The sequence below is a fragment of the Delphinapterus leucas genome, chromosome 19 (assembly GCF_059928025.1).
Source record: "Delphinapterus leucas isolate spDelLeu-1000000601 "Yukka" chromosome 19, BTC_Dleu_Yukka2, whole genome shotgun sequence".
Lineage (NCBI taxonomy): Eukaryota > Metazoa > Chordata > Mammalia > Artiodactyla > Monodontidae > Delphinapterus > Delphinapterus leucas.
This window is the reverse complement of record NC_143147.1, coordinates 8,656,194-8,675,641: the sequence shown is the minus strand read 5'-3', so window position 1 is coordinate 8,675,641 and position 19,448 is coordinate 8,656,194. Positions and strand designations below refer to the sequence as shown.

The window sequence follows — 19,448 nt, the reverse complement described above, 5'->3', positions numbered from 1 at the left end:
AGGGGTCCCCCTCAATGGGAGTCAGAGAAGCCTTCCAAGGAAGTGACAGTTAAACTGAGGTAAGAAGGAAGAGAAAGAGTCAACCAAATAAGGAATTGTGAGGAAAATGACCCAAACAGAGAGTAGGGAACAAGCAAAGGCCCTACAGGCTGAAGAAAATGGTTCTTCAAAAACCAGTCAAGGGCTTCCCTGGTGGCGCAGTGGTTAAGAATCCGCCTGCCAATGCAGGGGACACGGGTTCGAACACTGGTCCGGGAAAATCCCACATGCCGCGGAGCAACTAAGTCCGTGTGCCACAACTACTGAAGCCCGCGTGCCTAGAGTCTGTGCTCCGCAACAAGAGAAGCCACCACAATGAGAAGCCCGCGCACCACAACAGAGAGTAGCCCCCGCTCGCCACAACTAGAGAAAGCCCACGCAGCAACGAAGACCCAACATAGTCAAAAATAAATAAATAAATAAATAAAATAAAAAGAACTAATTCCTTCTTAAAAAAAAAAAAACAAAAATGAAAGGAAACAGATGTGAAGGGAGGATGGTGAGCCTGACGATAATTGCCAAATAGGTAGGCAACGTAGGGTGGATCGTGTAGGGTCTCAGGCCACGGCTGGGAGCTTGGGTTCTATCACAAATGCTGTGGGAAGTCATTCAAGGTTTATGGGCAAGGAAGGGATACGATCCGATTTACATTTAAAAAATCACTCTGGGGGCTTCCCTGGTGGCGCAGTGGTTGAGAGTCCGCCTGCCAATGCAGGGGACACGGGATCGTGCCCCGGTCTGGGAGGATCCCACATGCCGCGGAGCGGCTGGGCCCGTGAGCCATGGCCGCTGAGCCTGCGCGTCCGGAGCCTGTGCTCCGCAACGGGAGAGGCCACAACATTGAGACGCCCAAGTACCGCAAAAAAAAAAAAAAAAAAATCACTCTGGCTGCTGCATGAAGACTGGGTGGCAGGGGGCCAATAGGACAGACCAGACCAGAGTTAGGAGGCTGCAGCAGCGTGGCCTGGGTGACAGCAGGAGAGACAGAGAAAAGGGGGCAAATTTGAGAAATATTTTGGATTTGGTGGCAAAATCCAAGAAGGATCTGTTGCTGGACTCTAAGTGTATCAGGAGGTGGTAGTTAGGGACCACAAGTTTTAAAAATGACTATGAAGCGTCCAGGCTGGAAAACTAGGTAGGTAGCAGTAAACAAGAGACGGTGAAGGGAGGTGTCCGGGGGGCACTTAAGATCAGGGGTTAGTCTGGGGCAGGTGAAGCCTCAAAGAGGAGCTGACACATCGGCACACCCCGCCGTCTGCGGGCATCAGTGTGGACGTTGTTGGCCAGGTGGCGGCAGTCAGCCCAATGGAAGAGACGCGATAACCCGGGGAGGGGGAGAGAGAGAAGGACTAAACCGCGCACGGCCCGCATTAAGCTGCACCATCAGGACGCCACACGTGTGCACAGTTTTCCCGACCGGCGCTCTCACCCCCAACGCTGGCTAACTCCGCTGCCCCCGGCGCCGCCTCCACCTGCACTGGAGACGCCGGGCCTCCGTCCACCGGTGTCACCGTCACTGCAGGCCCTCACCTTGGCTCGCTTCAGCAGCTGGATGATCTCAGCCTCGGCGTCCCCGGCCGCCGCCCCGCCCGAGCCCTGCCGCTCCCGCTCCTGCTCCTGCTCCGCCGGGGCGGGCCTCGAGAACCAGGCGAGCGCTGCGGGAAGGGGCACTGAGGTCACCGAGCCCGGCCCGGCCCGCCCGGCCCGCCCAGCCCGCGGGCCCGCGCCCCTCACCTGCCAGCAGCGGCAGCAGGCCCGGGCCCAGGCCGCGCGGCGCCTCTCGGCACGGCGGCGCGTCCGCCGCGGGCGCTCGGCCTCCCGCCGGACCCGGCAGCAGGCGCGCCGGGCAGCCCCGACCCCGCCGCCCTGCCACCCGCAGGAGACGTAGAGCCAGGCCCGCGCCCAGGATCCGGGGCATGGCCGTCCGCGTCCTCTGCGGACTGCGGTCCAGGGCCCGGAAGTCCCGCCCCGGAAGTCCCGCCACCGGCGTCGAGCGCCCGCCGATTGGTCGGGACGCACTCAACGTCACCGCGTCCGCCACGCCCCGGCTATCGCGGGACCGGTCATGGCGGTGGCGGCGCGGGCGCTCACGCTGCCGGCAGTGGTGGAGGAGCTGCTGAGCGAGATGGCGGCGGCGGCGCGGGACGGCGCGCCGAGTACGGGCTGGAGGCTTATGCGGCGGCGCCGGCGGGGGCGGAAACCCGGGGTACCGGGGCGGGGCTGCTGGCCCCTACGAGGGAGGTTTCTGTTGACCTCGTCAGTAGCCCTTCCTTCTCAAAATCTGTGTTCGCTCTAAACGAATCCTCTCCTACACCCTGTTCAACGAGCGAATATTTCAGGGCCGCAAACCCGGCTGCAGACGCAGCGACTTGGGGTGGGCGGGGGCGGTTCTGGACGCTGCGGCTGTACCTGTTTTCCTTTGACCAGCAGAGGACGCTCTGTGACCAGGTTTCCGCATCCCTGGGCGTTCGCAGCACACACCGGTATTGAGAGGGTCCCGATCGAAGTGCATCTGCATGAGAACTGCGCAACCAGCGTCCGAATGGTCATTGAATAAATAGATTAGACCTCAGAACTGCCCCTGCTGGTTCACTTGGATGGCTTTTGTTTGAAAAGGACCGCACTTGAAAAGGATTTATCTTGAGTTACTGTTCTTAAAGAATTGAGAAAAGGAAGCCAACTTTTCTCATTTCAGTTAAAACTTAAGCAGTATATGTGCTTAAAAGATTAGGCCAGCCAGGTATTCAAACATGTTCTGATCCCAGAAAGGGTGGGGGGAAAGCCAGTCTGTTGTCAGCTCAAACAGTGGTTGCCCGAGATGGGCTCTGTCTGAATGGATTAATCCATACACTGAGAGTCTTGAAGGGGGCCTGCAGGTGCCCCTGATGCTCAGGACTCAGAGCGACCACTACCACTGACTCACGTTTATTTTCAGCAGAACCGTTTTCTGCTATTTAAAAATCTTTGTTCTAGTTAGTCATACACTCTTCCTGACCCCCACCCTTCAACGATAATTTCTTTAGGTCAATACTGAGTTTACACTTGTGATGATGTAAAATTGAGTCACAGCTGAGCCATGCAGGAAGCTAGGATTACGTTTCCTTTCCTGTAACTTTCTGCTTTCTCTCAAAACTGTCATACTTGTGTTTGTTTACTTTTTTATGTATCCCTAATTCAACCTCAAACTCTTTTTTTTTACCAGTGTTCTAAATCTCTACTCAAGATGTTCAGGTGAATGAGATGTTTTATCAATTTCATGTTCCTGCAGGAGTCTCTCCTAGAGCCTTCAGGTGTGCTCTCCTATGGGCTGGCTGTCTCCTGAGATCTCCCTTCACCATTATTGTCTGGGGAATTCCCTTTACCTAAGTTGAGCCTTATATTTAGTTCACCCTACAATTTTCTTTTTCTCAGTTTGCTACCTTATTTTATAGAGCACATATTCTAGTACCTTCCTGAAGAAAAGCACGAGATGTACTTTTTGAGGCTTTACATGCCTGAAAAAGTTCTTTTCCTATCCTCACACTTAATTGATAGTTTGGCTAGGTATTGAATTATATGTTGGAAATACCATTTCTTCCGACATCTGAAAGCATTATTCTCCTACCCTCTAGCTTCTTAAACTTTCTTTCAAAGAGTCTTATTTTAGCCCCCCTGCTTCCTTCCCACTCCAGAGCCATCTGGTGCCACCAGTTTCTGAGGTTTGTTTTAGCAGGAGGGGGTACTAGATTCTGAAGGGTAAATCAGGCTCTGATTTACACTCGGCTCTCCCATTGCTCACTTAGGATTCAGTGTTCTCAGGTCTTGTAAATTATTTTCCAGCTGTGTTTCTCCCTGTCCTCATCCTGGGGAGTTTATGCTTTTTTTTAAAAAATCCTTTTATTATTGTTTAGCAGAATATTGGGAAGGAGTAAAATTTGATGCCTATGTTCAATTCACCATCTTACACAAAAGTCTTCTTGGCTATAGTCTTTTCTCTTTTTTTTGATAAAATTATTTATCTTGGCTGCATTGGGTCTTTGTTGCGGTGCACGGGCTTCACTCGTTGTGGCTCGCAGGCTTTAGAGCACAGGCTCAGTAGTTGTGGCGCACGGGCTTAGTTGCTCCGCGGCACGTGGCATCTTCCTGGACCAGGGCTCGAACCCGTGTCCCCTGCATTGGCAGGCAGACTCAGCCACTGCGCCACCAGGGAAGCCCCTGTTTATAGTCTCTTTAAGATGTTTTTGTCTATGGTCACTGGTTTGACACAATTAACCTTCTTTCCATTCCTGTTTTACAGTTCCTGATGAGCATCTGTTATCGTAAGTACATATCCTGTTGTATTTGGGGTTTTTTTTTAATCATTAATGTGTTTTTTAAAGGCCAAATTCTTTCAGCATCAACTCTTGATTTTTTAAAAATATTCTTACTAAACTAGGAACAATATTTTCTTTACATGATTAAAAATCTGTCTCAAGTGAATAACCAACACTGTATCTGACAGTACCAGGCATTCCCTTATTGTCCTAATTGCCACTTTAACATTGCTCTAAAAGTTGTAGCTGTTACACGAACACATGAAAAAATGAGAAGTACACTTGATCCTTGAACAACGCAAGTTTGAACTATGTGTGTCCACACATAGTGATTTTTTCAGTAAATACATACTGCAGTGCTATACCATGTGAGGCTGGTTAAACCATAGATATGGAGAGCCGCTTAAAGTTATACGCAGATTTTCAGCTGCTCAGGGTCAGTGCCCCTAATCCCCATATTGTTCAAGAGTCAGCCGTATGCCTATTTGCAAAGAGAGACAATTGTCATTATTTGTAGGGGACATAACTACTTTTTAAACACCAAGAGAATAAAGTTTCGTTTTTAAATACAGAAACTAATAATTATTTTCCTTCATACACAAAGTTCAAACATTAATTACATTCCTAATAGCAAGAAAAAAGTGAAAGCTACCTAGGAATAACTAAATATTTAACTGCACATAAACATTTATATTTAAAAACTCCTGAAGGATATACACCAACTTATACCAGAGATTATCTTAGGGGGGAGGAAGGAGGTGCAATTTAGAAAAGGGCTTTAACTTTTTCTCTATATCTTAAATTTTTTACAAAGATTTTACATTATTAAAAAAATTACTACATTTAAAACAAAGAAAATAGGCAAATAATAAAAGAATTCAAGTTACCAAAAGCTTTGACAAAAAGCTAAATTTTACTAGTGATCATAAAAATACAAATTAAAATAATTAGATAACTTCCCATCTATAAAACCTGGGTATCACAGAAAAGATGTTGGTAAGAATCTTCCAGATGTTGGCAAGAACATGGAGAAGAGGATAACTGATATCCTGATGGTAGGAGTGTAACTTGGAAGGTAAACTGGCAACTGGGAACAGGAGCTTTAAAATATACATATTCTTTGACCCAGAAATTCCACTTATAAGACTGTATCTCAGGGAATTAATCATGGATGTTTAAAGACTTTACAGTGAGCACATTCATCCACTATTGTTTATGGTAGCAAAAAGAAAAAACACCTTGAAACAATCTAATTATTCAAATTAAATTTAATAAACTCTAATTATCCAAAAAATAGAGTTTGGGGAAAATAAAAGTAATTGATCTTTACAATGGAATTCTTTATAACCATTAAAAGTGGTTAAAAGTGCATTGAGATATTCACAATATGTTATAAAGTAGACAAGGCAGGTTAAAAAAATTCTTATTAGATCCATTTTTAAAGTTAATTGGAATTATCTCTGATTGATAAAGTTGTTACCAGATTTTATGTCTTTAGTTTTCTTTGCCCATAGACAATCATCCTATGTTTAATTTTAAACACTTTTCCCATTCTAACAGTTTGTTATAGTAACACACTACTTTGTTAGAAAATGAAGAAGTTGAACGTTTTAATTTTAAAGCCTTAGTAGTGCTGTCTTCTTATTTTGTGTCAAATCATATGGGTTCTTTAAAACATTAACTTTTTAGTTTTAGTTCAACCCAGCCATTTTATCTTCCAGTTTATAAAAATAACCCATACTTGTAAATAAATAAATAAATAAATAAAGTCCTTGGAAAATAAAACATCAAAAGCATGAATAATCATACAAGCCAGTGATAATCACTGTTACAATTTGGTTTATCGCCTTTTTTTTTTCAATGTAATGTTTTATTTTGAGGTAATTGTAGGTTTTCTTAAGAAAAAAATTTTTAACATGATGGAGAGTTTCTAGATATAAAATACGGTGCCCGACCTTTCTCACCTAACATATTGTAAGAATTTTCCCACATATCACATTTTTTTCTGGTACATCATTTAACAGCTGGATATCCTTTATTACTGATCCATAAAGAACAAATTTAACACCCATCAGGTGGTCAAACATGAAAAGGCCTGATAATACAGGTGTTGGTGAGGGTGAGAAGGAAATAGAACTCTCATATGGCGCTAGGGGGAGCACTGTTTCCGCGGTGGGAAGCTGTTGGCAGCGCCCATTAAAACTGAAAACTGCACATATCCTAAGACCCAGCAGTTCCGCTTTCACTTACATAACCAGGAAGGACTCTCATATATGTGCACCAAGGGGCATGTACGGGGATAACTGAGTATTATTTGTAATAGTGTCAAATGGAAACATTCAGAATGTCCATCAATAGAGTACTTAAAAAAAATAGAGTACTTAAAACATAAAATGTATTATGTACATACAATAGAATATTATTCAAAAGTTTAAAAAAAAAAAATATATATATATATATACACACAAATATACACATGCATCATTCTCAAAAGTACACTGAGTGGGGAAAAAAAGTTGCCAAAAAAGCCTACCATACCTTTTATGTTTTAAAACTTATAAAACGATACCATATGTATATATGTATGTGTGTATATATGTGTATGCACACACACATATGTACTATATATTATAAAATATAAAAACATTAATAGGAAGGAAACCATCAAATGCATGTGGTTGCCTCGGGGATGAAGGAAGTTGGGACGAATAGGAAAGACTGAAGTATAAAGAGGACTTCTTTATCCAAACAACATGTCAACATTTATTCTGGGGAAACAACATGTCAACATTTATTCTGGGGGGTTGATTACATGGGGTCATGTTAACATTTATTCTGGGGGGCCGATTACATGGGGTTTTGCTGTATTGTCACCTTTTTTTTTTTTTTCCAATTTAAAATGAACTGAATTTTTAAAAACTGCCAGTGGTGATCCTTTGGGTCAAGTCGCAGAGGTGGCTTGAGTCCAGCCGTCTAACCTGAAGCTTCTCTGCTCCCCAGGCTGAAGTTTGTCTTTGGCTCATCAGCCGTCCAGGCCTTGGACCTCGTTGATCGCCACTCCGTCACCTTAATCTCATCGCCCAGTGGGAGGCGTGTTTACCAGGTAGAGACCTAGAGGTGGGGATTATCTCAACAGAATCCCCGTAGGACAAAATGTTTTCATGAATCTCTGTGAAAGCTGGTGACCAGCTCTGAGTATTTCCTGGGCTTTTGAAAAGCCTTTGACCCAACTTGGTAAAATGAGAGTATGAGTAGTTAAAATAAGATAAACATGACCTGTTAGCTCTACCTGGTAGCGATGTGTAGAACCAGCAATGACGCAGAGAGGCTCTCTTCTCAGGTCTAACGGAGCACAGTCAACTTTTGCCTTCCTGTCGTTTAATACTGGAGGTACTTTCCCACCCACCCCCCCACCAAAAAGCGCTGACTCCATCACCTTGTTACATTATCTCTTGCTTACAAGCAAAAACCAAAATGTACTTTGAGGTCCTTCCACATGTCCAGCTTCATCTCATAGAAATGATCTGTCAAAATTGTTGTCAAGAAGTGTTCACGAAGGCCAAACTGCTGAATTCAGGCAGTTGACTTGGGCCTTAGTTTTGCCCACTGGAGCTGAAGGTAGGTAGATTTGTAAAGTAACAGATCAGACTCTCACCAGACTCCGAATTACTTTCATGTATTGATAATTCTCACCAAAAGCCCGGAAAGATATTCATTGTGCCGAGAACTGAGGTGCAGAAAATTAACAGTCACCTCCGGCAGCGGGGATGTGTAAAGGCCATCCTGCACTGCCTGTCTGTACGTCAGCAGTGGGCCACACTCCCCACCCCCAGTTTAGCTACATCAGACAGTGGTACCTGCCGCTGGGATTGAGCGAAGGGAATCTTGTGAATGAAATTAAACCTCAGCAGCGGTCTCCAGAATTTTGTGTCTGGCTTGGAAGGAGTGAAAATGAAGCTGTCAGCTCTTGTATTTAATCCAGGCCTTGCTGAAGACCAGGAAGGAGGGATTTTTCAGTGTTTGGATTCTGGTTTATTTATGATGACCTCAGGGTTAAGACCGTGTTGACTCGTTCTTAGTGAGTGAGTGACTGGGCAGAGCCTCTTGGGTACATGGGGGGCTTTGCCTAGTGAACTTACTTGTGGCTCCACACTGCAGGACGGTGCGGCCGACCTGGCACGTGCTCCTGCACTGCGGCATGAAGTGAGCCGTGGTGATCCGCGCTGAAGGCTGCAGTTAGAACTCTGGGCTGCACTTACTTAAAAGGCCGCTGATGAGAACTTCCTCGTGAGCTGCATCGATTAATAATCGGCGCCCTTAAGTGGTACTGTTTGTACCTGAGGAGGTGTTTCCGCCTTCTTTCTAGAGTATTTATTTTTGGTTTTTATGTAGCTAAAATACCCTCAACGGGGAGGGCCTCGGAGTTTTCCCATGTCTTTTAGTTTCGGACTTTTTGTCCTAGTTCCAACATCAGCAGAACCCCTGACCTGCACAAGCAGAGTCCCAACTGCCCTCTAGCTCTGGGATCTCATTGTTAGTTAAAATCTTAAAGACTCTGAAATATTTCAGTTATTGTTGACTTTTTTGTTCCTCCCAGGATCACTGTGAGTTGTTTAATTTTCATCATTCACATTCTGTATTATATCATGTTGCTTTATTCGTCATAAAAATGCTAACTTCTTAGAATTGTGGCCGTCAGCTGGGACTCTGAATTAAATGAGGCTGTAGAAATCTTATAGACACCCTCAAATTAACCTCAGTGGTTTCATTGTATATAGTAACATAGAAAGAAGTTGGCTTAATTCAGAGGTCCTGTGAGATGATAAAAGTTGAGTCACACATTGCCTCTTGGTCCTGCTAGTTATCGTTCCATAGGGCAACCTTCTAATGCTCTCACTTCGTCCAGGTGTAGTGGAAATTATCTTAAAGTCACACTGACGTTGTTACCTGAGTTGCTTTCTGATAAACTTTGGTCCACCCAGGAACGGGGGTGCGTCAGTCAGGAGGTGCTAAATAAGTTAGGCTGTGGTAACAATGACCCCCAAATTACAAAACAAAGTTTATATCTCACTCACTGTACATCTCCATTCAGAGTCAACTGCAGCTCTGCTCCAAAACGTCTTCACTCAGGGTCCCAGTCGATGGAGCAGCCCCCGTCTGGAACATTGCGGATCTCACAGCAGAAAGAGAAGAGGACATAGTATGCACCCATTTTTAATGTTTCTGCTTGGCTACTCACGTTGTACTGGCTAAGACAGGTCACACAGTCAGCCTGTATCTAATAGGGCAGGAATGTATAATCCTCTTTCCGAGAGAGGCACCGAACTCGGGGAACAGTAGATAATACAGTTCACCACTGTGATGGATGCTAAGAGGCTTGGAGCAGCCATAAAGTAAAACTGTCCTTCTGAGTGGATGACCATGCAGGTGGGTCAGTCACCTTAGAACCTCACTGAAACCGTAGCAGACTTCCTCCAGGCAAGGTGCACACAAGTCCAGCCTGGGTTTGAGTATCCTCTTTCCTGCACTGCTTTTTTTAAAAGCTCTCTCCTTCTGGGGATAAACATTCCAGGCTCTGAGTGGCTGAACTGGGAGCATTTCCCATGAGAGGAGGGGGTTTTTCCATTGAAGGGTGAAGGAAGTGAATTAGATGGTCCGTGAGGTCAATTTCTAATTCTAAACATATCCAACTCAGATCTCTGCCTGATTATTGGGTTCGTTGGTTGTCCACTGCTTGATAAAGACGAAGCAAATTCAGAATTGACTGTTCGTTTACAGTATTCACTGCCTCGGGCGGCTGAACGTTTTGAGTCCTAGCCAGCCTTTGAAAGGATCAGCAAGGGAACCTCTTGTAGAAACTCTCCCCGTCCCTGAGTTACCGGCACTCAGCTTCATCCAGAGAGTATTCTGATGGGCTGGGCACCCACCATAAGAAGGAGCTTGTCAGTGTGGAATTCCAGAGGCTTATGCCTAGTTAAATGTAAATCCAGAGAGAAGAAGAAATCTGAAGTTTTTTATTCATTGGTGACAGTTTGGAGACGCAGGAATTGTTGGTGTCACTGCTGGATGTTGATCGGTTTTCGTGCAGGACTGAGTGGGAAACAATCTGCTTTAATGCTCTCCCTTCAGCCTGTGTTTTCCAGACACTGGGGAGATTCCTGCAATCATTCTCAGCGTCCACCACCGAAGACATGTCAGCGCCCCAGGACTGGAAATCTGTAGCATGTGATTTTCTTCACACCTGATTTGTAACTGGGGCTGAAATTTTTAATGGGAACAGTAGGCATCTTCTTACCTAGTCATGGGCCATTTCTGGTAATCTTGCAGCCCCCAAGGAATTCTCCTGACTTGGTCAAGAAACCTTAGCGACATGGCCGCGTCACGTGAATGCCAGGACATTTGACGAACAGGCACAGCTCGTGCCTGAACACTGCTGTTGCTCGGTTGAAGCCTTTCCTGCTGCTTTATTCTTTGTGAGGAGAGAGGAGCTGTGGCATTTGTTGCTTTTTAAGTCCTGGCCTTTTCATGTAGATGGCCACCTCAGAGCCTGCAAAACGTGGGAGCCCTGTGGCAATCCCTAAGTTGCGGTTCATGTGAGCTAGCCCTCGGGGTGGCGCCGCATGCCCAGGACGCTCCTTTTGCCAACAGTTTGCAGAGTGTTTTTTTTTTTTTTTTAAATTTATTTATTTATTTTTGGCTGCGTTGGGTCTTCGTTGCTGCGCGTGGGCTTTCTCTAGTTGCGGCGAGCGGGGGCTACTCTTCGTTGTGGTGTGCGGCCTTCTCATCGCGGTGGCTTCTCTTGTTGTGGAGCACGGGCTCTAGGCGCGCGGGCTTCAGTAGTTGTGGCTCGCGGGCTCTAGAGCACAGGCTCAGTAGTTGTGGCTTGTGGGCTCAGTAGTTGTGGCTCGCGGGCTCTAGAGCGCAAGCTCAGTAGTTGTGGTGCACGGGCTTAGTTGCTCCGCGGCATGTGGGATCTTCCCGGACCAGGGCTCGAACCTGTGTCCCGGGCATTGGCAGGCGGATTCTTAACCACTGCCACCAGGGGAGCCCTGCGGATTTAACGGTAGGAATGAAGCCCTCAGCTGTGTCTTTGGCCGCTTCGTGGTGGAGACGTAAACAGGTGATTTCTCCGTTTGTCCAGTCACACTCCAGATGCAGCGTCACTTCCCTGGACAGCCTCTCCTCACCACTTGACTGACAGCCGGCCGTCTGCTCTTGGACTGGCGTGTTCCCAGCCCTCGTATCTGTGCACTCCTTCCATCCTGCTGGGGAACAGGCAGATCTGGGCTTACCGTGCTCTGAGACAGCCGCCCGATCATCCCGTTACAAGATTCTCTGCTTCCTACATTCCTCCTGTTCTCAGATGCTTTTCAGAAGCCCTTTCCCGTTTTCTTCTGAAGACCTGTCTTTCTGCCTCACCGCCAAGCCTTCACCTGTTATCAGGCTCTCTTCACACGTGTGGTGGAAGCTTTAGACGTTTACACACATGCTGTGAAATACCAGAGGTTGAGAAACACCACGATGAAGTGCAGATGAGGGGGCTTTCTCCTCTGCCTCTTTATAGTCAGCCCACGGAGTGGGCCCTCTGAATCACCAGCCAGAGGGATGGTTTAACCCACCCGAAACGCTTCCGTTTTGTCCTGTGGAGTCCTCAAGGGCAGAGCTCTAAGGCAGCGGGAAGGTCCCGCAGGCAGGGAAGTCGAGTTTCCACTTCTGCGGAAGATGTTCCTACGGTTCTTCCCAGCGCAGAGCAGCTCTGAGTCGTCAGGCAGATAAATTCGGGGGAAGGGAGTGGTTTTCCAGCACACCTTTCCAAGTCTGATCCCATCTGTCCTTTCCTTTCTAGGTACTTGGAAGTTCCGGTAGAACGTACGTGTGTTTGGCCTCTTGTCATTACTGTTCGTGTCCGGCATTTGCCTTCTCAGTGCTGCGGAAGGGTGACAGCCTCCTGGTGAGGATGGGAAGGGCCCCCCCAACTGCGGCTGAGCTAGGAGAGAGATTGAGAGCCCTCGCTGCGTCGTTTAAGAGCTGCACAAAATGGGGATTTGACTACATGTGGAAACAGTTGTTTCTTCTCTTTGACTTCAGTTAGTCCTCTCTTTTGGGTTTACCCTCCCAAAATGCAGTGTCATTTTTAGAACTACACCAATTTCCCATTTTAATTTAAAAGGTCACAGATGAAGCTGTGGGGAGGGCAACAGGTAATCCCCAAAGTAGGCAACTGGGGAACCAGTCGGCCCAATAGAGATATGAACTAAATTGCTGCTGGCAGCTTTGCAAAGCCCCAGCTACACGTCCAGCCTTGAGGTGCTTCTTCCCACTCCCCGTGAGACAGCCTGGCACCTGGCCATGCTCGACTTTCCCGGGGGCAGGAGAGCACATCGGTGCCTCTGCTGACTTCACGGAGTCCAGGGCATCAAGCAGGAATGAGACACACTCACAAAGCTCCTGATTCCGCAGGAGAAAGCAGTACCCAGCCATTTGTTAAGTCTTGCCAAGGAAGAATATTGTAGCACCCGCTGAATTCTTCCCCTTTCTTTTACATACACTGTTAATTACACACCTCGGGAACTGGGTGGCAGGTTGAATGTCCCATTGTACGAGAAGCCACCTTCACAGCTGATTTCACCTGTAAAACGACAGGGTTCAAGCAGGCCCTCCAGTAACCTAAGCTGTGTGTGCTATGATACAGGGTCCAGCACAGGTCCTCTCCCCAGAGGTGTTCAGGCCGAGATATGTGAGGGTCCTGCCACCCCTGCCCCTGCCCCCGACACCATGCCCCGGAAGTCTAATAGCGGTGAAGGGACTACACTGTAGACTCTGAGCATGTGTGTAAGATGGGGATAAGACCTGTCCCCCTGGGGGGCTTAAATGAGATAATCTTATTATCTCATTATTAAATAATTCTCTCTTATTAAGTGAGATAAACTTTAAGAAGCACTTAGCACAGTACCTCAAGGAACTAGGCATTGCTATTAACAGCTTTCTGAAGGCGAGGAAGAAAGAAATATAATTTAGGACTAAAATAAAGAGCCTGTCTCAGTTTTCCCTTGGTTTTACCTGTACCAAGCTGGATCTAAACAGTTGCCCCAAACAACAGGCAAAGGAAAACCTCCTTCGTCCCCACTGCCTCCTAGGAGGTCTCATCTTTGTCTTCAGTTTCAGGCAGTGAGTTAGAGGCGCACAGTCTGTGCCCCACTCCTTTCCTGCTACATGTGATGGTGGTGAGAGGTCTGGGTTAGCCTGGCCGCTCCAGTTTCTAACTGGTTTGTGTGTTTTGTGTTCCAGTGCAAGCACCTCTTGGCAGTTTATCTTAGTCAGGTTATGAGGACCTGTCAGCAGCTGAGCGTCTCTGACAAGCAACTGACTGATGTATTATTGATGGAAAAGACACAGGAAGCATCATAAATGGCGCAGATGGAGCATCACACTGTCCTTCAACACAGGGGTCCTGTCCAGGACGCACACGACTGGCCACGCGTGATTCACGCGGCCGAGACGTGAACCAGACTACCTGTCGCTGTCCCTTCCCCGCGGGCTGCAGGAGGCATTGTGGGTTGGGCCCAGGATGTGCATATGGTTTGAAGCCCTCGTGAAAAGTCTGGACCAGCCTCCAAGCCCCTTGGGTAGAAAATTTCCAGATGCAATCAAGCGTTTTAGACTCCAAAATCTAACATCATGTCATGGTCATAATTAGATTCTTAAGTGACCAGAGTACTAGTCATTTTTAAGAGGTTGGAACGGCAGGTGAAACAGCAAGCTGAAGTTTATAGATAAATAAGCATCAGTCCTTTTTCTTGCGTCCAGAAAACTTTTCTGCAGTAAAAGGTTAGAGCGGAGGTGTGGCTAAATGGCAGCAAAGACAAAAAGACATCAGGGTTCTGGTTTCAGTGAGCTGCAGAATCTGTGCTGTCGAGGCCAAAACGCTGATTAAATAGGCTGTATTGTGAGAAATGTAGTTAGCGCCTAGGACAAGGAAGTGCCGGTTTGCTCTGCGTGCACTTCTGAGCTTTGTAATGAGCCAGATGAAGGAAGCTGAAGACGCTGCTGGGGATTTCCAGTCTGAGGAAGAAAAGGCTGAGAGATTCCCAAGAGGATGTTGGGAGGGAGATCAACGGGACGCATCCGGACCCCAAGAGAGAGCAATGGCGGATGAAAAGGAACACAAGACAGATTTCGGCACAGGACAGGAACTTTTCATGGGGAAGGCTGTCCACAGCTGGAACAGGGTCCTAGAAGGACAGGCTCTCCCTGTCTCTCTAGGGGTTCGTGAGCCTGCAACATGCGCGCAGGGTTACTGCGGAAGGAATCGAGTCAGCGACCAGACAGGTGAAATAGATGGTTCTGCAGCCTCGGACAGCCCCCAGCCCTGTGCCCCGCAATATGGGGTGCTAATGAATGACTGTGGGGAAGGCCGCAGACGGCACAGGGCTCTGTGGTGGCAGAGCCTTCTCTTAGGTCAAGGTGTGGCGAATAAAACCTATCAAGACTGTGCTACTTGGCAAACTTGGGCTCGGGTGTAAACTTATTTCAGGATAAAGAACGGAAGGTAGGTGAGCTCTGCACAGCAAGCCGGCGCAGCACCCTAAACTGTATTTTTGTTTTTTAAGTTTTATTTTTATTTCACCTCATACATAAACACAATTCTCTAACTCTCCTTAGTAAAATTTTCACTTTGGATTCCAGCAACTTGGCCAAACTTGAACTTGGGAGAGAAGTAAAATTCACTATCTAGCTCCGGAAGGGGGAAACAGAATCTGGCGGCGGAGGGATCCCACTTCTCCAGTTTCTTCCTTTAGGGGAGTTTGCTGTACATGGAAAAGACTGTTGTCAAGCCTGTCATCTGATGACATTCTACTTAAGAATGTATGAGACTATCATCTCCCTAGTACGGCAGCGTCTTGATTGAAGAATTACACTTTCTAATTTTCCTGGTCACCTTCCCCAGAACAAGTACATATTTTTAGTATGTCCAACTTTTTCCACTGCCTGCTAAGTTAAAAAGTGTTTGTACTGTAATAGTTCACAGTGTTTCACGGTAAAATAGTTTCAGTCATTTTCTACCACGAAAGAGGTAGACTCTTAAAGAAACAAAACTTTCTTTTAACTCCATTCAAGTCGTCAGCATCATCAGCAAGAGCAGCCAGGGAACCGCAGACACGGCCGCCGACCCGTGGCACCTACGAGTAACGCGTGCGTGTTAACTAGGTACGTGGTACCTCCGGGGAAGTGCTCCGAAGACGCCCCCTGCTGGCCTGTGAGGTGTAGCTGTCCTTCCAGTGAGAATCCGCCAGCCATGCCCTGTCCCTTTGTTACTGAACTCGTGCCTTCTCCTCGAAGAGGCCAGAGCAGCCTCGGTCACAGGCTCACCTGGAGAGCAGGCTGCGCCCTTGCCTGCCCATCCCCACTCTTGCGGACGTCTGTCCGGCAGAGAACATACCTGGAGATGATTTTGTGGAAAGTGTAGCGGAAGTCTCGGTTCCGGTAGGCGTAGACAATGGGATTGACGACCGAGTTGGCGTGCGACAGGAGGATGGCCGTGTTCATGGCCCACTTGGGCTTCTCCTTGGCCCAGGCTGGCTGAAAGAGCGAGGCACAGTTGATGGCATGTACCGGCAGCCAGCACAGGGCAAAGATCCCAACAATCATGGCCAGGGACTTGGCCGCGTGGATCTCCCGCTGGAGGACGGTCCTCGTGTGGTCCATGAGCTCCATGCGCTGGAGCTGCCTGCAGGCCACCAGGAAGATCTTGACGTAGATGACCAGCATTATGAGCAGCGGGGGCAGGACGCACCCAAAGAAATTGAAGTACACCATGTAGCTCATGGGGACCACGTTCTCAAAAAGACACTTCACAAAGCAGCAGCTTGCGTTTGTGCTTCCATCCCAGGGCTCCGTGCAGTTGGTGGCACGGTCTTTACTGTTCCACCCCAGGAACGGGGTCAGGCCGATGCCCAAGGCGAGGACCCAGAGGACAGCAATGACCCCTCTTGCTCGGGCCCCAGTGACCAGACTCTTATACCTGTTGAAAAGAACAGCATCTGTCACCGCCAGCTTACAGCACTCTGCCACCGAAGTCCAAGACCCCACCTCTGCTCTTTGTTCCTTTACCCCTAACAGCCTCTACCGTACAGCCTCAGAGGGCACCGTGGCCTTTTACCCTCAACACTAACAGCTTGCAAACAGGTATAAACAGCTTTGCTCTAACAAGCTCAATAAGGTTTTCATTCTTAATAACTCACCTCTGTCTAATGACAAATCATGGTCGAGGAGAACAAGTGGAGAATTCTTAAAGGCTGCTTTCTAATCACCCAGATACTGACCTTGGGTCTAGGTCTCCTATGAGACACAGTTCTAGGGGGTCGAGATACACCAGGGAACGGAACCCACAAGACCTCTGCTTCTCAGGGACTTAACGTTCTAGCAGGGGAGACAGATCATAATAAACAACAAGCATAGGTTAGTAAATTATACGGTATGTTAGAAGGAGACGTGTAGTGTGAAAAGAGAAAAAGCAGAGTGAGGAAGGTGAGCTGTGGCAGGGACTAGTGTTAAAGAGGTCAGGCAGGGAGGCTTCACTGATAAGATGCCCTAGAACAAACACCCAACAAGTGAGGACCGGAGGCCCCTGGAGTCAGGCAGCCCCACCTGGTGACTCTGGGCGAGAAGCCTTCTGGTCAGTCTCCCACCAACACCCTAAGAAGAGTCATCCCCCTGAATTCCCCGGTAAGGTGCTGGAGAACGAGAGTTCTAGCAGCGTCCCTGGCTGTCTCGGCTAGCGGCGCAGTTGATAAAAATTGGGAAAGAACTTAGCAAATATCAAACCTTTTTAGTAATTTTTAGACCATTAAATCTTATTTAAAATCTCTAAAAATCATAATACACATTTTGGACGTTTTGCTACAAGGTAGTCCATATATGGTTTATAGCAAAGGTATAAACTCTGCTATTCATAACTGGTCCATAATATGTATTTAACATAATGTATTGAAAATAATGAAATAACATCTTTACTTAACCTCTGGGAAGAAAACTGGGAAATAACTGGATACACATTATCTTAAGACTCGTCTGTGGGAAGCGTCCGATCTCCTTCGCCTGCAAGATTAAGCTCACACTTCTCAGCATGGACCACGGAGCCCTCAGGCCGCAGCCCCAAGTGCCCCTGCCTGCTGTTCCAGACAGCTGCTGCGTCCTGGCCCGGCTGCTCTCCTGTCTCAAAGGTCACCTCCTTTCCTGCTCCCTTCGCAGGCAAAGGTGGCCTCTCCCACTCTCTGGCCTCAGACACACACCTGTCATAGAGCTTGTTTATCTCTCGCAGGTGTTCAGCCTTTTAAGGACTTGGACCTTGTCCCTTTGATTTGGTGTCCCCAGGAGCTAGCATAGTGCCTGGCGCATAGGAGGTTCTTAGGAAGGTGGCCATTACAAACACATTCCTGGCTCGCTACCAGACAGCTTTAAAACGGGCTTCTGCTTATTAGGAATGCCTGATGCTGTGGCCGGACAGGCAGCAGAACTGGTCCAGTTTGCGGGGGCAGTTAACTGAGGTCTTGCCTCATGTTGACGGTGATCCCTCATCTTCTCTGCTCCCTACGAGGGCAGCTCAGTTGTGGGGTCTTGACTACAGAGGACCTGCTGGGTGCAGCTGCTCGCTGAACTTTTCTGGGCCAATAAATCCATCTATTTCCAAATCCTTTCTGCTTCCCTCCTCACGCAGGAATGTAAAGCCATTCCTTATAAAAATGTTATTCCTGGCCATTGCCTTGCCAGAGATGTGAAGAATGCAATGTTACCCCTGTAGGGTAACAACGCCACCGCCTCCTGAAAGCCAAGCACTTAAGAGTCACGGAACTTCAGGCCCATGAGGCAGCCATGCCTCCACTGTTCATGGGACTCAGCTGCACTGAGGTGTGTACAGCTGAACACAGACCAGCCCCGGGGGATGAGTAAGATCTGGGGTTAGCACATTCTCTTGTCAGTCATGGTCTGGGATGGATACGGGAGGTGGTTCTGGCCAATGTGACTAAAGGAAGTCTGCTAGGGTACTTCCAGGAAAAGTTTTATTTGATAAAAGGAGAGAGACACACGAGGAGAGCTCCTCCCCATACTCATCCCTTTCTGCTTTTGATGCTCTTATGGGAGGCTATGATGCCTAGAGCTGCAGCAGCCATCTTGTGACCATGAGGCATGAGCCTGAAAACAAAGCAAATGGCGAAGCAGAAGGGAGGAAAGAGTCCAGGTCCTTGATGGTGTCTTTGAACCACTACACAAACCCTAGAACCACCATGGCTCCATACTGTAGTTCAAGAGATAATTGATGGTCTTGATGGCTTAAGTCACTGTTACCTGCAGCCAAAAAGCTCATACAAACTGGAAGGGACTTTCATCTTTTCTAGTCCAACTTCTCTTATTTTACAAATGAGGAACCAGACATACAAAGTCTTTAAGTAACAAAGGCAATACAACAACCAAAGACCAATAAGTCAGGACTTTCAGGCCTCTGTTCCTTACACCACATTATGCTGCTTTTTTTTAAAAAATATTTATTTATTTATTTATTTATTTATTTGGCTTCGCCGGGTCTTAGTTGCAGCACACAGGATCTTCGTTGAGGCATGCAGGATCTTTTAGTTGCAGCATGTGGGATCTAGTTCCCTGACCAGGGATCGAACCTGGGCCCCCCTGCATTGGGAGCACGGAGTCCTAACCGCTGGACCACCGGGGAAGTCCCTATGCTGCTTCTTTTATGTGACTTTTTCCTAAGCAATATTAGACATGGAGTCCTCTGTACACAGAGGGATCCCAGGGGGTGGCTTCCTGGCGGAGTTCAAAACAACTGGAATCCACCCACATCTGAACCTCTCAAAACTGCTGGATCCTGCGCATATGAAAAACTACTTTTACGCTAAATCGTCTTAGATGAGGGACACCAGATGATTTCATTCGGGGAGCAGCTGGTCCCAGCCTTCTCCGTGACCCCCTGCACCAGGGCCCTCCTCCCCTACTGGCTCATTATTTTACTCAGAGTTCTTCCTTGTATTACCACACACTCCGCTGGCACTGGAAACAGAATCACAGCCCTCGTGGGCTGTGAAGCTAACAGAAGAGACAGAAAAT

General features: G+C 47.6%; 3 protein-coding genes across 17 annotated transcripts in view; 1 reads left to right on the top strand and 2 right to left on the bottom strand.

Moving 5' to 3' along the window:
• TTC19 (tetratricopeptide repeat domain 19) overlaps positions 1-1,972 on the bottom strand; it is a 31,283-nt gene extending 29,311 nt beyond the window's left edge. For all 8 annotated transcript variants that reach the window (XR_002642902.3, XR_016388835.1, XM_089900291.1 and 5 more), the window contains exons 1-2: positions 1,774-1,972; positions 1,570-1,694 (exon numbers count right to left, since the gene is read on the bottom strand). Coding sequence is in view for 6 of the 8 variants with exons in the window: in XM_089900291.1 (XP_089756417.1) it covers positions 1,570-1,694; positions 1,774-1,957 (309 nt within the window). In the remaining 2 variants the exon portion in view is untranslated. The remainder of the gene's footprint in view (positions 1-1,569; positions 1,695-1,773) is intronic.
• ZSWIM7 (zinc finger SWIM-type containing 7) lies at positions 1,779-19,401 on the top strand. 6 transcript variants are annotated; one of them, XR_016388836.1, is made up of 6 exons: positions 1,779-2,195; positions 4,316-4,337; positions 7,332-7,434; positions 9,424-9,531; positions 11,473-12,418; positions 13,620-13,728. XR_016388836.1 is itself a non-coding variant. In XM_089900297.1 (6 exons), the coding sequence occupies exons 1-6, from the start codon at positions 2,105-2,107 to the stop codon at positions 13,737-13,739; spliced, it is 549 nt and encodes a 182-aa protein (XP_089756423.1). In that variant the 5' UTR covers positions 1,779-2,104; the 3' UTR covers positions 13,740-19,399. The 6 variants fall into 6 exon arrangements, 5 of the variants coding, with proteins under 5 accessions (XP_089756423.1, XP_089756421.1, XP_022416639.1 ...); XM_089900297.1 differs by having other exon boundaries at positions 12,178-12,282; positions 13,620-19,399; XM_089900295.1 differs by having other exon boundaries at positions 12,178-12,418.
• The window catches only part of ADORA2B (adenosine A2b receptor), a 33,611-nt gene continuing 16,772 nt past the window's right edge, over positions 2,610-19,448 (bottom strand). For 2 of the 3 annotated variants that reach the window (XM_022560924.3, XM_022560922.3), the window contains exon 2: positions 2,610-16,353. In XM_022560924.3, coding sequence (XP_022416632.1) covers positions 15,690-16,353 — 664 coding nt within the window. In that variant the 3' untranslated portion in view covers positions 2,610-15,689. The remainder of the gene's footprint in view (positions 16,354-19,448) is intronic. The other variant, XM_022560923.2, reaches the window with a different exon arrangement.